The sequence below is a fragment of the Sceloporus occidentalis genome, unplaced genomic scaffold (genome assembly GCF_023333645.1).
Source record: "Sceloporus occidentalis isolate IW3139 unplaced genomic scaffold, rSceOcc1.0.p SCAF_52, whole genome shotgun sequence".
NCBI lineage: Eukaryota > Metazoa > Chordata > Lepidosauria > Squamata > Phrynosomatidae > Sceloporus > Sceloporus occidentalis.
Genome location: NW_028317032.1, coordinates 3128321 through 3144471, shown reverse-complemented (window position 1 = coordinate 3144471; position 16151 = coordinate 3128321). Strand labels below are relative to the sequence as shown.

The 16151-nt window shown below is 36.7% G+C and overlaps 1 protein-coding gene across 2 annotated transcripts; it reads right to left on the bottom strand.

The window, feature by feature from the left end:
• Window positions 1-6032: 6032 nt before the first annotated feature.
• On the bottom strand, window positions 6033-15994 carry LOC149288342 (CYFIP-related Rac1 interactor A). Of its 2 annotated transcripts, none has more exons than XM_089491854.1 (10): window positions 15925-15994; window positions 11440-11561; window positions 10909-11014; window positions 9454-9590; window positions 9295-9372; window positions 8153-8269; window positions 7989-8068; window positions 7532-7658; window positions 6786-6856; window positions 6033-6096 (listed from the first exon to the last, which is right to left on the bottom strand). In XM_089491854.1, the coding sequence occupies exons 1-10, from the start codon at window positions 15992-15994 to the stop codon at window positions 6033-6035; spliced, it is 972 nt and encodes a 323-aa protein (XP_089347980.1). The 2 variants fall into 2 exon arrangements, with proteins under 2 accessions (XP_089347980.1, XP_089347978.1); XM_089491852.1 differs by lacking the exon at window positions 15925-15994 and adding an exon at window positions 15649-15721.
• Window positions 15995-16151: the final 157 nt, after the last annotated feature.

Sequence of the window (16151 nt, the reverse complement as noted above, 5' to 3'; positions counted from 1 at the left end):
TTGCTGTATTAAATTACACTACCTCCTTAAACATTTATACAAAGTTGTGTTGTATACATTACTTTGCCTTTTACGATATTTATTATGCATAAGGGGCATAAAAGGGGCAAATAAAGTTTACTGGATACCAAGCGCTGAAGTCTAGAATTTCAAACAGCGCATAGACCTGCAAACGCAATTTAGTTAATTAAAGAGGAAACAACATGGTTCCCTACTCCAATCCAAGCCCGTCTTGTTTTACCTGTATAGATTTGATTCTTTGCCATCTATGTGGCAACACATGTTTTATATGAATTAATATTAAGATGAATTTTAGTCTACAAATAACTAGATACAGATTTACTTAGCATTCTTATAACATGATGTCAAGTTTCTTAAGCACTGGAATTAAAAATAGCACAAAAACCTCTAATCCAGCCAGCCTGGCCCGGGACCAAATCGCACATTTGGGATACATTATCAAGTTTATCAGGGGTAACATAGCTTATAAAATCTGCTTCTGTTTCTGCACCAGTTTATTATTCATTTTTTATTTATTTTTTGTACACTGGCCATTCCCCCCCCCCATACATGTAATATTTTTTTTGTGAAGCTAGTAAAGCTGTATTTTCTGGAACACAATTTTTATAAGATCCAATTTCCGAACATCCTGAATAAAAGGAGAACTATGTTTTTTTTTATCCAGAAATAATTGTTATATTTCATGAGCAGATACCCTGAAATGTATCTTTACAGATTACGGTACAGAGCAGGTAGGGCTCATGAAACTACAACATATACGGTACTTAAATGAGTTTATAGGTGCTCACAATACTTAAAAGAAATATAATAGTATAGTAGGTTGAAAAAAAGACTTCAGTCCATCAAATTCAACCTTTCACACGTACCAAGTTCTAAAGTTGATCCAAAAGAAGGCCAAAAAAACCCTACTTGGGGCAATAACCAATTATCCCACAACAGGGAAAAGAATACTTCTTGATTCCATAGTGGCAATCAGATTGCTCCCTGGATCAATTTGCTAACACTACTGTGCTTAACCCCTTCAATCCCAGGGGTTTTTGGTACCTCAAGTCCCGGAACAATTTTGCCATTTTTGCGGTATGTCGGTTCAGCGATTATTCTTGCTTCCTGTGAATAGTGTACCCTTGTAAACTATATATTGTTTTTTAAGGAGAGATAGAGCGTTCTTTTAATACCATAGTTGGATGATTAGCTGAAAATTAAGCGAGAGAAATTTAGAGAAAATTAGAAAAAAAACAAAACACCTAATCGTCACAAAATTAGGTAAAGTGATGAAAAAATCCCCTCAAAGTATATCAATTCAGGTGTCCTGATTTCAGAATTACCTAATTTATATAGATTTTCCATAATTTCCCAGCATTTCTAGGGAACATACTATAAGGTATACATTATTCATAGAATTGTTATGCTTATTGTTTAACGGGTTGTGAATGGGGCAGGAGGGTTATACTGGGTAGATGTTGTGTTAGGGCAATGGGATGTAAGGGTTTTTTTAAAAAAATGTCTTTTTTTAAAATATATTTTATTTACTTTCTCTCTCTCTCTCTCTCTCATATATATACACACCGTATATTCCGGCGTATAAGACGACCCCCAACTTTTCCAGTTAAAATATAGAGTTTGGGCTATACTCGCCGTATAAGACTACCCCTCTACCCAGTATACAACAAACAGCCAATCACAGCAAGCGATGTACCTTACCGGTGATTGACTGGTTGTTATACAGACATATACTGCCCTTACACACATACATACATATATATATATATCTATATATATATATATATATATATGTGTGTGTGTGTGTGTGTGGTGAGGGCAGTGTATAAATGTGTATGTATGGACAGGCGTATGTGTGTGTGTATGTATGTATGTATGTATGTATGTATGTATGTATGTATATATATATATATATATATACATATATATATATACATATATATATACATACACACACACAAGCTTACAAACACACAGATACCTACACTGCTCTTACACACACCTGACCATACACATACATTGACCATCTCACACCAACATACATACACTGCACTCACACCCCTTTCTCCCCACTCTTACCTTTCTCATCTTCTATCTTCCATCCCGTTGTGGGAGCGCGAGGTCTGTCATTTCAGACCTCGGCTTTACTGCTCCCTCATCACTACGTGGCGGCAATTGATGACGAGAGCCGGGACATGACGTCATCCCCACGCTCGGCATCAATAGCCGGCGTGTACTGATTAGGGAGCAGGGAAGCCGAGGTCTGAAGTGCCAGACCTCGAGCTCCGTAATGCTGGGCTAGTTAGAGGGAGGTCGTGATCTCCCCAACCAGCCCTGCTGATCAGCGCTAGTTGGGGAGATATCACGATCTTGCACCTACCTCGGCGCGGCCCTGAAGACCGGCCCAGGGGAGGCGGCTTCTCCACTCGCCCCTCCCCTAGAGATTCGTGGCTTCGTGGGAATCTCCGGCTCGTTAAGTACCCGGCGTATAAGACTCAGCTCACTGTTTTTTTTTTATTATTATTTATTGTATTTTAATGATTTTTTTTCTTTTTTTTTTTTTTTTTTTTAAACGACCAACCTTTTTTTCCCTTAGTTTCCGGTTTCAGCATGGGAGGAGGGCGAGAGACATGGTTTCTCACTCTCCTCCCAGCGATCTCCCTGCACCAATCCCACCGTGATCTCTATACATGTCCCCACAGACTTGCAGCGTCTGTGCCTCATCGGAGGACAGGAATTTGACTTCTGTGGGTCAAATGGCATTTAATTCTTGCAGGGTGCAATGTTTTCTCTAAGTGGAACAGCCCCTTTAACAACATATGTTATGATTGCTTCAATTAGGATAACCAAAACTCTTCCATTGGGCACACAGTGAGCCAGGTTACACACCTATAACTATTTTAAGGAGTGAGAAATGAAACACTAGGGCAGGCAGATTTGAAGACTGGAGAGGTTTAAGTTTATTACAATAATTCACACGATGTCCAAGTGAAGAAAACCATTAGCTTTAGTAAACCCAAAATCCAGTTAATTTGTTCAGATTAAGCACCAAAGGGCTATGTTTATAAACAGTTTATCTGTGCAAATACAGTAACATATTTCCAGTACAGAGTAGTTTGGAGGCAGATGAGACTGGGGCAACAGGCGTCTTCGGGGGACACAAATGTAAGCACTGTGCTTAATATCTTAAAGCTGCATTAACAGGAGGTCTAGGTAACATTAACCAAAATACCTTACTTCATTAGAATAAGCATATACATAGAATCCTATGGGCTACTGTGCTTCTCTCCAATACTGCAATTCTTTAGTTTGTTTTATTATCAGTGGTTTACAGTACATTGCTGTAACATATATAGTATATTTGGATGCTTTCAATAAACATTAAGACAGGCCAGAGGGCTGAGAAACACACAAACAAGAAGTGGGGAATACACATAAATGATATATATATATATATATATATATATATATAAAGAATGTCAGCCAAGAAAAATATATATTCATTCCCATTGGCTGTCCAATGTCAGATTATATATATATATTTTGAACATTTTTACCAGCTTCACTTAAGTTTTACAACTTGTATAAAATAGAGCAGGAGGAGAATTTGCACATTCACTGCTTAATGAGCTAAATCTTTAAAAGACAAAATACGTTGGCATACTGGGTGCCGGTACAAAGATTCTGGTTCAAAGTTGGAGAAGTAGTCTTATCACTAAAGCAACGAATGAAGTGTTCCTGCTGATTGGACCACTATTGGTTGTGATAGTTGTAAGGCCACCAAACATGAATAGTGCTCTGATCAATATATATATATATATATATATTATATTTTAATTATTTGTGGCAGACTCATTTTACAACTTAAGATTTTTCTCAAGAACATACATGGACGCATCTTGTACACTGCATTGCAGAATATTTTGTGTTGCCTCTATGCATTTTCTATGGCTGACATAGTACATTGTATTAATCTGTTTAGTTCTTGGTTTTTGTCCGTTTGCCTCAAAGCTATGAGAAATCATCTGAATGCATTCAATGTACATTTTATTAAATAAAAATATGCAAATCCGCAGCAGCGAGGGCAAAAGACCTAGGGGGGGTAATAAAATGCTCTGTTACCACCCCCCCCAAAAAAACTACATACATACATATATATGTGTATGTGTGTGTATATGTATCTAGTAGACTTGGGCATTTGGATTGATACAAATTGCAAAGTTACGTAATTTTGTTAAATTCGTCGACAAAGCCCAGAAAACTAGGCCAGATCCCCCCAGGAATTGGACAAAAACTAAGCCAAAAGCTCCAAATGTTCATCTGACATTCGTGGGTCCGCGTTCACTCACATTCTCACTCACTCACGCTCTCATTTACTCTCTAAATGTTTCCCTACCTTCTCTGCTGACTACTTCTGCTTCTTTAACTTCTAGAATAGAGAAAAAAGGTAGAAGATGAAGTGAGAAGGTAGGGAAACCTGTAGAGAGTGTGTGAGTTAACGAGAATGAGTGAGTGACAGCGTGAAGGTGAATGTGGGCACTGGGCAACGAATTTTGTTCCCGAAAGTTTTGGCTGAATCGAATGGGCAGGGAATTACATTTTTTTGCCCAAAATGGGCCAGAAGCGAACCAAAAAAATTGTCAATAACAGTTTTCAGACCATTTGCACATGTCTAGTATATAGAATATATAGTGATCTTGAACACCATTTCAATAAAGTTATACCCTTGTGTGCTTTTGTGTGTCCTAGAATTTGTAATTTTAAACACAGAGGTAGTGCAAAAAAAAAAATCCCCCCAAAAAGTAGTTAGAGTTTCAGTCTCTCCCGAGGACATTTATCAAAAGGGACTGAAACGTTGTCTGTTTTTGCAGTACCACTATATTTGTATATATTTGTTTCTGCCTTTAAAATACAAATCCTAAGTGCACTCGCTCTATCTCTCTCATATATATATATACACGTTATATGTGACAGCTGATGTGCTAGAACGCAGCACAGGTGCAACACAGGATAAAGAGTACTTTAAACTTCAGCAGTATTTTCCGGTAGCAGCAGTAATACTACATGTATATACATTTTACATACATGCAACATGTTTAAAAACGTAGCATTTGGGAAAATCACAAGACAATTTATTTGGTAATGCAATGGGGCAGCAGTCAAAACATTTGCATATGCAAAATAATATATATATATATATCTATATATATAGATATATATATAATCCTCTTTATATACTGAAGGTTATTACACTCTTGTAGAACGGAAGGTTTCAGAACTAGCATTGGTTAGCAGCATTAATCCACAGGTCAGCCTGCTGTTCGACAAGATACATTTAAAGTAAAATACCCCTGCCTCACAAAGGGTTAAGAAACTGGCATTTTGTCAATAGGGAAGTGGTAAAAATAAAAGGTTGTTACAGAAGTATAATCTAAAATGTGAAAGCTGTTGAGTTCCACCCAGACATGCGGAATTCCTGTGCAATACGGAAACAGCGCCCCCTGCTGTTAGCATTTCTCTTCTGCGGGGTTTTCTTTTCTTTTAGGACTAGCCTCTGCAAACCATTTTAATACTATAATGCATCTGACCTGTATCTGGAAACGTAACAGAAAAAAACTAATAAAAAAAAACAAAAAAAAAACAGCAGTGCCTAAACTTTGACAAACAGAAAAAAAAAAACCAAACAGCAGGTACAACCAACAAATTCACACTATTTTAAAGAATTGTTTAAGCACTTTGGTTAAAAAAAGTACACAAAAATACAAAAAAAAACAAGCAAAAAAAAGGGAATTCCTCCCGTTCATTTTGCAAATCAGATATAATGGGTGGAAATAAATGCAGTTTGTGCTAAATCAGTCAGGTTAAAGTTAAGGATACAAGTCTACGTTTCAATGACAGTAAGGTAATGGCTATGTAAATACACATAAGTATTAACATCAAATCTGTATTAAATTATGTAAACATATACATCTTCTGAGGTCAGTAAAAGAATCCTCTATACTCGTAGGATTTTACTGAAGCATAGCCCGGACTTGTTTCGAAGTTGACTCGTCATTCAGGTGCTTAGTGGTAAACCTGGAATGATAAAGACTCAAAGAGTGAGAGTGGGCACTCCCCTAAAACATTTTTGTATTCATGCAAAAAGTGGGCTATAGGACACCCATAGGCGTCATTTGCGAGACAGCAGAAATTTGACTGTAGTCAAAGATCACCGATACTTGGTACTTCTCGTCGACCTTTTGGATATCATAGGTTGACAGCTCAGACATCTCTGCAATGCAAGACCACTAACAGAAAAGCCCACCTATGCAGCACTCTTCACTGAACTGAAATTAAAACAATTCTGCAGAGACATGGTTGCATGAGTTTGGTGTGGAAAAGCTGTTATAGCTGCGGCGGGGGGGGAGCAACTACATATTAATGTCTATGTATTTGGAATGTGATGTCAAAAGTTCCTGTGGGTGTAATGGCCAGGTGCCCCAATACTTTTGTCCTTATAGTGTGTGTGTGTCTATTTAATTAAAATGTCCATATTTTTCGCATATATATTTTGGTCTCCCATCTGTCTTTGTGCTTTTAATTTACCAAAATGCTATTGATGGTATGGATAGGTAAAGCTCGAAAAAAGAAAAAAAAATGCCACGTTATGTGATCACAACTGTCTATTATATACACAAAATGTATTGACAAATGGATGTTCTCTGTAATAATTTGTTTTTGTATACACATATGTACCAAAATATATATATTTTGTATTACTGTACCTGAGTGCATTTAAAAGGCCTTCCATAGACTCTGGGGGCTGCTCCTTCAAAACTTTTATACAACCCTTCATCTGGAGGAAAGAACATTACTTGTTTATGAACTCCCATAATATACAGGCCTAGAATATATCTTTCCAACAATCAACCTTAAAAGAAAAATCTTACAATCCTAATTAAAACTTTTGCTGAAATGAGCCATACTGTATCAGACGAAAGCCACACAAAGTATAATGTGAGTGGGTGTGTTTAATTTAAATGTTATTACAATATAAAATAGATTATTTACCTAAATTTGACCCTATGTCAACATGGAGTATTATATTAATTTTGACCTGAAGTTTCTGAAGGAGTCTTACTATTAGTATGTGTTCCAGGCCTGTTAGTGTAGGCCAAGTCGTTATAATACAGCCTTACTAATGAAGGCCAAATAGACTTCATTAGCATCAACTCAGTCTTGTGTTTGACCAGGGAAAGTCCCCCAAAATGTCACAACTAACTACACTGGTGACCAATTTCAACAAATAAAAGAAGTTTACTGGCCGAAAACACACTTTTTTAGCGTTTCACTTAATCAGAGTTCCCCATGGGACTTCCATGTTAAAATGTCAGCCAAATGACAAGTTACGTTACTTGGGTGCTGAAGCGGGCTGGAATATAATTTTTTCACTCTTGAAGTCAGTAGATTAAATTGATCACACATTGTTAGGCTATCAATACACGCAGAGGCATTCACACTGGCTTCTTACATCGATCTTGGACGTCTTGCAGAATGCGCCAACGGGGTGCACGTGGTCGTAAAGAATTATAACACCAACCATTACTCTCATACAGAACATGAGAGTGTCATCACTGGTAAACCGACTTCTGTATTCTCTGTGGAATAAAAAAAAAATAAAAATTGAAGACAAACACACATTGAAGCAGGACCTCTGAATGGGTTAAAATAGATCAGGATCTAGTCTATAAAACATTGAGAGCAAAAACAAGTGTCCCAGTGTATTTTTTTGTTATAAGGCTTTTGCTAATAACATTTTGCTGGCCATCTCCACATAAATCACTGCTGCTATAAAATGGACCATTGTATTGCATTGGTTTTGTTTTTTACGTTCGTAAAGCAATTTGGGGGTTACATTTTTCATATATGAAAACAAAGAAAATTGCAAATAAACTAAAAATATATAAAAATATATAAAATAAACTTACGGTGTTTCCAGCATGACTTTACATACACTGGCCATTGTACTCAAGCAATCCGTCGTATTTTCGATGGGTAAGGTTTTATTCTACAAAATATAAAAGACACTTTCTATTACTTTTTCCTTATGGGTCACTGTCAGAACGCTTCCCCGTCCAAGAGATGAACTCACATCAGACACAAAGTTGGTTGTGGAATTACTAAGAGTCTTCAGCATTGGTGTAGCCTCCGCATAAAACAGAGACATTCGATTGGCCATTTCATTGTTAACTTCGTTCTCAATGTCTAACTGTAAAGAAGGGATAAAATAATAAACAGTGTTAAATCAACAACATTCCATGTGACAATTATCTAGTATTAACCCCTTAAGGGTTAACGGGTTGTCCTTAAATCCATTAAGGACAATGCATTGCGAGCCCGTACATGTACAGGCTGTGTCGTGAAGGGGTTAATAGAACCCCACTCAATTCCTGAAGAACTGGAGTGGATTTATACTACAGGAAACCCTAAACACACAACACTAGTGTACCAAGTATTAAAAAAAGTGTGAAAATGTTTTTGTTGGAGTGAAAAACACATACAAGTAGAAAGGGTTAAATGGGTGGAGCTTGGGTTGGCTTTCAACAGCCATAATAGACCACTCTAAGCCCTTGTTTGGTGAAAATCTGTTCTTGTTCAAGCCCATAAAAGCACAATGTATATACAGCTATGTTACATACAAACATATTGATCATATGCTGAACAGCTGGCGACATCAGGCGTGACATCACGCACATTACTAACTGATTTACATCATAGTAGAATACAGCCAATCAAGTTAGAACACATTATCCGATTTGGGGTATATATTCCAAATATATAGGTATAGGTCATTTTTATTTTTTTCCGCTCAACATACACATTAAACACTATTCCAGTGACAGGGTCCCTATAGGGGATGGGGTACTGTATACAATTGCCAATAGACTCTAAAAGTGTAAGGTGAGGGCCAGGAAATTAAATCTGCTCAATTTGTCTCCAGTTTTCCAGAGCCATTACATTTGGTTTAGTTCACAAATCTCTAAGCCTTTTACTTTCAACAGGCAATTCATTATACAACTGTGACAGAGAACGTGACCCTTCTCGGTAACCGCCACCGCACAGAGAACTTTTTATATTCTAGTTGCTTTTTAAGAATTTTTTTTTTTGAAGATCTGTCGCAAGTACTTTCCACGCTTTTCATCTTTGATACATAACTCAATTCTAAGAAATAATAACTATGGAAGAACCAATAAATTAGCCGCAATGTCCAAGGCCAGCGGCTGATATACTCACATGCATGTTGTTTATCCTGTTACGACTTATAGTTCTCCTGTAATAGCTGAAGTCGTTTTGAATTGCTGGATTTCTCATCTAAACAAAACGGTAAATGAGTAAGCGACAAATACTGTTTTTACACGTTAGATGTCCATGCACGCATTTTGTTACAATTACCTTAAGTTCATCAAAGCGAAGGGTAAAATGCAGTATTTCCGCAAACTCCTTAGCAAGGGCCTGCTCCCTCTCTAAATGCTGTGTAGGAGTGTATGGTGGACAGGTTAAGGATTCCAAGAGACTCTGTAAAGCTTTCTCTGTGAGGAAAACAGAATAAAAATAAAATAAAATGTACATAATTTTGCAAATAACGTGTATTGTTGAGGGAGAGCGTCAGATTCCACGAACAAGTCATCAATTTGCTATACGATATTTCCATTACATATATATATCCAACATCAAATGGGAAGTATCCTAATGGACCAATAGTTTAAACGAAAAACATATGGCAAATTTCTCAATCAAAAAAGGCTATGACTGATGCATGGAACATTTATCTAATGGACAACCACAAAGGAACAGGGCTGCCATAAACTTAGGTTAAATGGGAACATGCACCAAAATGTTCTAGAACATTTAGCATTTTAAAAATAAGTTTGCAAATTAATTTTTTAAATGCTTCTAGTTTGGATAATTTTCAGATGTATTTTGGCAATGGGTATTTTTTCAAGCTCTGTTATCTTAGCCCAATGTACTAGACAAACACCCTGACTTAAACTTATGGTAAACAATAGAATAGCTCAGTCTTGATCACCCAGATTGACACTGATTAATGAAAGAAGAGAGGAAAGAGTTACGCAGGAAAATTAGTGCATGTAAAGTGTTAAAATACCATTATTCAAAATACCCTAGGGTGTTTAGTTTTCAAAAATATATGACATGAAGGGGGTAAATTAAATTGGCCGGCTATAAAGATGTCCCAAATAGGACATGGGTACAGAATGATAAGATTTGAAAAATGGACTTGACATAGCAATATGGTACTTGTATTTTGAAAAGAAAAAAAAAGTTTTTTCTTAACGAAGGACAAATATTAGAATCTATGTAACAGTTTTTTCATTAGGTCTTTGTAGATGATTTTTCAAATAAAAGTATTTTTTTTAATTTTTCACCATTTTTCATCCAATTTCATCATAGTTGAAATTATCAAAATAAAGGTATCTAAACAAAGCCCTTCTTGTCCTGAAAAAAATATATAATTTGCATGGGTATACTAAATGAGAAAGAAAATTACAGCTAAGCGCAAACCCTGCAGACACTCAGGGTCAGAAAGGGTACAAAAAAAAAAAAAAGCCCGGTTCTTAAGTGGTTAAGTCAGTGAGATCAAAAATTTTGGTCTGCCAGACAAGTACTAATAGTGTGCACAAAAACTTTAAGAAAATGATAATGCTGAAATTTGTTTAAATGGGTAGATAACCAAATTTTATTTTAACTGATAACCAAAGCAAACAAAAATGGCTGCCAGGCCCAGTCTTCACAATACAAGAGCAGAGAACTAGCCCGTTTTCCATTAGGCCTCCACACACATTAGCCACTGAAAAGTATCCCACATAAAAATCTAACAGGTTTACTTACCAAGTCTTAAAGAAAATTCATAAAACCTTTTCAGTCTCACAACTAGAGGGCACACAGAATTCCACGCCTTTTCCTGAAGCTGAATATCATTTGGATTTTGTATTGCCTGAAGAGAATCAAAAATAAAACCACTATAGAACAAAACCACATAATGTTTTAGTAATACTTAATGCCCTTTAAAAATAACCTAGGACTATCTAGAGTAGATATTTGAAATTCTTATTTCTACAGCTTCAGCTGGTTCCATAGTACTGGTGTAACAAGACAATGTTCTGATGCTGCATTTTCTTTCAAACCCTATTTCCAAATACTACATGTATTGTCAGATATTTTTAGGCAGTCTATCATAAATATATATATATATATATATATATATATATATATATATATATATATATATATATATATATATATATATTTACCTCACACCATCTACCAGCTAGTGTGAGGTATATATATATATACACCTCACACTAGCTGGTAGATGGACCCGTAGTTATTTAGTACTTAATGGAGTTATTTGGCACATACATCTCTTATTTCTTGTCCGGCTCCTTTGTAAGCTTGGAGGTCTGAAAGAATACTTTCTGAGTCTTGCAAAACTGCATTGACCTGGTTCCATACTTCTCTTTCTCCATCAGTAGGCTGAGCGTCTTTAAAGAAAACAGAAAGCAGACAATGTATTTCATAACAATACCGGTGGACATTACATTCTGAACTGCCTCTACATTATTTAAGAACAATTTCAAGTGTCTAGGATGATGTTGCTGGCATACTAGACTCCAAGTGTGTGCTGTGATAGGCTTTGCATTACCATTCCAGCAATGTCCAACTCCAGGACTTGAGGGACACAAAACACCTTGGCCTTAACCCCTTCAATCCCAGGGGTTTTTGGTACCTCAAGTCCCGGAGCAATTTTGACATTTTTGCGCTGTCAGTTGAGCGATTATTCATTTTTCCTGTGAATAGTGTACCCATGTAAACTATATATTGTTTTTTCAAGTAGAGATAGAGCTCTTTCTTTTGATACCATAGTTAGATGGTTAGCTGAAAAAAAACTAGTGAAAATGTGAAGAAAAAAAAAAAATTCAGATTCATTTTCCCTCTGAATTCTCACAAAATTAGGTAAAGTGATAGAAAATCCCCTGCAAGTTTATCAATTCAGGTGTACTGATTTTCCCAGCACTTATAGGGAACATACTATAAGATGTACATTATTTGTAGAATTTTTATGCTTATGGCTTAACAGGTTTGGGGGTTGTGAATGGGGGGCAGAAGGGTTATACTGGGTAGATGTGTTAAGGCAATGGGATGTAGGGTTTTTTTTTTTAATATTCTTTTTAATATTTTTTTTATTTTATTTATTTTGTGTGTAATTTTTATATATATATATATACATATATACATATATATATATATACATATATATATATATACATATATATATACATATACACACATACATACATACATACACACACACACACACATATATATACATACATACATACACTTTTTTTAATGCCACAATGACATCACTTAGCTCACTTTGTTTTTTAAAATAATTTTAGTAATGTATTTTGGGTATTTATGTATTTTTTGTGCCTCATCGGAGGACAGGATATCCTGTCCTTCGATGACCTTCCAGCTGATGTCAGCAGTAACGTGACCTGGAAGAGAATTAAACGATCGGCGTTGAAAAATTTTTGGGGCTTTCGTTCAGGTCGGACAGCAGAAAGCCGGCGATGCCATCTCCTGCTGTCAGGGGCAAGAAGGGCAGGACGTACCGGTACGTCCATAGGGGACTGAAGGGGATAAACGGCAGACAAAACCATAAAAACCAAGTAGGTTAACTGGGCCATGGTTGTGGTTTTGTTTTAATGCGGTGCTTTTTTTTTTTTTTTTATGTGTGCGCTCCTGAAAATATGTTTCCATCTCGCAAAAAAAGGATTAGTCCCTCTAAAAACGTTCAGTGTTCTAAGAGGGGAACCCCAGGTCGCCAAATACCTGAACAAATAATTTTCAGAAACGATATACTCTTGGCAGGGGAACAACCGCCTATATCGCTAGTCTTAACCAGCGCACATACATAAATGACTGGATTGGTATAGAGGAGCTAGTCTGCCATGATTTATGAAAGCGGTGTTATTTTTCTGCAAGTCTGTGTTTATATACGTGCAAATCAGAACCACTCCAAATAAAAACAACATGCAAATTAAATATAATATGAGGGCAAGCGATATTGGCACTCGAGCGGCCTTAAAGGACAGTCCTATTTAATTCCATTTAAAAACATCTTGGCAGTAGATGCCAGACTCTGAACAATTCGCGCATTTTGACGGCTCCTCTCAGGTAACATTGTCAAAACACCTCTGTGTACTAGTGCCAAGAATTTCAACTGTGACCAGAAAGGCCTATTCAGAGAAAGAGTACATTTGATTACAGAGGAATGAATATACATAACATTATCAGCCTTTCAATGTTTTCTTAACTTTTATTGGGTAAGGCTACGCATATGTCTAACAATCTCTTTCTTCTTTTACTAGAACTTCAATAGTGATCATTTACCAGTATTTTCCCCGTTGTAATCATTTCCAAACAACAGAAGTCTCTTATCGTTGCTAATCAAATAAAAAAAAAAAAAAGTATATTCTAATGTCTTTAAGGTCTTGTATCAAAAAGGCCTTCTATACAAACAGAAAAATCTGCAATCTATCTAGAACCGGTGTTACAGTAAGGATAAAACTGCTTCTGCCTTATAGCGTTTTCACAATATGCTACCATCTTTCCTTCATAAGCAAGAGATCCGTGCGTCCAGCACCATTTCGGGGATATTCTGGATGGTGGGCGTCGGAACAAGACATCATAATAAAGAAGCAGCGGCAAAAGCCAAGGTGGAGATCTCTCGCCCATCGACAGGCATGTCAACAGGTTAAAAGTATAGATAGGATCAGGAGCACCTCTCTAGTGAATTACCCCTTCCCCGATCTTGAGGGCTACTCACAAAAGGGAGAGTTAGCAGGAGAGTTGTGTTTTATACACCCACACTTCAATATTCATTACGAAGGGCCAACACTGTAGGACTCCTCCAGCAAGAAGGGCCGAGCACACTGAATACATAATTCAACGCGTAAGGAGACTTTGAAGTGATGTTGCTGATTTTAATATACACCATGCATCCGAAGCTCCTCAGGGATGGGACTATCCTGTCAGCTCTCCCTTTAGTGAATAACCCCCCTTGTATTGGATTAACATTATATGTAATGTAAAGGTTGAACTTAGACATGGCCCCTTTCATTTTTCTACAATACTGAGATTTGTTTTATGGAAATAATATCCCTTCAGACGAAATAAATGTGTTTATGGTTGTGGTCATCAGATGCACACGGAGTAGAGACCGAACTATTTCAACGAAAACGAAACAGAATTTGAAATACCGCAATACTTTTCTCAAATTCACATTGATACATTACAGCGAAAGGTGTTACGCATGCACATTTGTTAGAAATTTCATGCAAGAAGCGTTCCCAATGAGCATGCTGGGTGATACTCAAGAGATCAAAAATGTAAAAGACAGAAAATTAAAAAAAAAAACTAAAAACTGTCTTACGTTTTAGAGAAATCCAAGAGGATTTAAACTACTGCGAAGCAAACATATTGCACGCTTGTCAAATAATAATTGTTTTTCAAAGCAAATTAAACTTCATATTAGCCAGGGCTCGAGAAGAAAGCGGTCCTTTTAAAGGATTATAAAATCAACCCAATTATAAATGTATAAAATGTAAAAAAAAAACAAAAAAAAACAACATTAATTGCGAGGAATAATGGATTAATTCTACTCGAAACAATACAACGTTTATTTAAAACAAAAACAGTGAATATCTAAGAAATCACACAGACACCTGGAAACACGTTTGCAACATTAGTAAGACATGCGGATAGATTTTAGTTTGCGCACAAAAAGAATTTGATGGCAGACAGGAACCATTTGATGGATCTCGTCTGCCAAAAAGGCATGCATCAGATTTGATTCAGATTTGCAACAACCCAAATATAGAGTCAAAGTAGATCATAAACCCTTTGGTCATTGTCTACAGTAACATAACAATAGTCAGTGATAAGGACCGATGCCACCAGTGGACACCTGCTCATGAGTTCTTATCACTGACCGGTTATGACAACCACAACGATATTGGTCTTGAGGGTCTTTCCCCAACTGTTTTGTAAGTAGGATATGCCAGTACATGCCAAACCAGTCCTCAAGGAACAACTAAATGTACGAATAGTTAAAAATCAGGGATTGGTACATGCGTGGAGTATCCAATAAGTCAGCATGATTATCTTGAGAGGTCTATACCTTTCTATAAAGAAGGTAAAAAAGTTAGGTAGCTAGCAAGGAACTAGGGCGTCTCTCACTAAATAATATGAAAAATTTTGTATCACCCGCTAGACCATGCTATAGCTAGGCTGGCCATGCATAACGCATCATTGAGATGCCTTCAAAAAAGTCCTGCCTTAGACCATAAGTGATCCTTGAGGAATGGTTTGAAAACCAATGGCATTTTCTATGCTCTTAATGAAGTTGGTGTGGAATTAATTATTTGTTTTAGATATTATATTGAAACCATGTTAACGAGCCCCACAACAAATTAATTTTGATTGTCTGCAAATCTTAAAAAGGAGTGCATGCAGCTAGAGAGTTAGAGAAGAAATCAAAGCCAAGCAAGAGGTTTTGCTCACTTTCAAAGTCAAGGAAAAAGTTTGGCCCCTGATCAAGCTCTGTGCAAGTGAGAACTTTTAAAAGATTTCCCATTTGGTTCCTGAAAAACAGAAAAGGAGGAGAGAAAGAGAAGTGCTAAGTGGGTGAGACTTTTCAGAAACATGCAGGCATGTGGCCACATCCAGTGCAAAGGTTACGTGTTTGATCCACGGTGGCGTGTCAGCTCGTCAGTTCAGCCCAGGAGAAAAGCAGGAGAGAAGTTTTTAGTCTTTGTTAAATTCACTCGTTGAACTTACTTTCGAAGTCCAGGAAAAAATGTGGATAGTTTTCAATTTCCCTGGTAAGCACCTTAAGAAGATTACCCATCCCAGCAAACCTATAGTGGATGCAATACAAAACAGTTTGTCGTTATAAATGCATAATACATACGAGAATTGGAAATTCAAGGGATGGAACGCAGCGTGGGAGGGGGGAAATAAATAAATAGGCTCCCAAAATTAGATGATTTGTTTAGTCTTTGTAT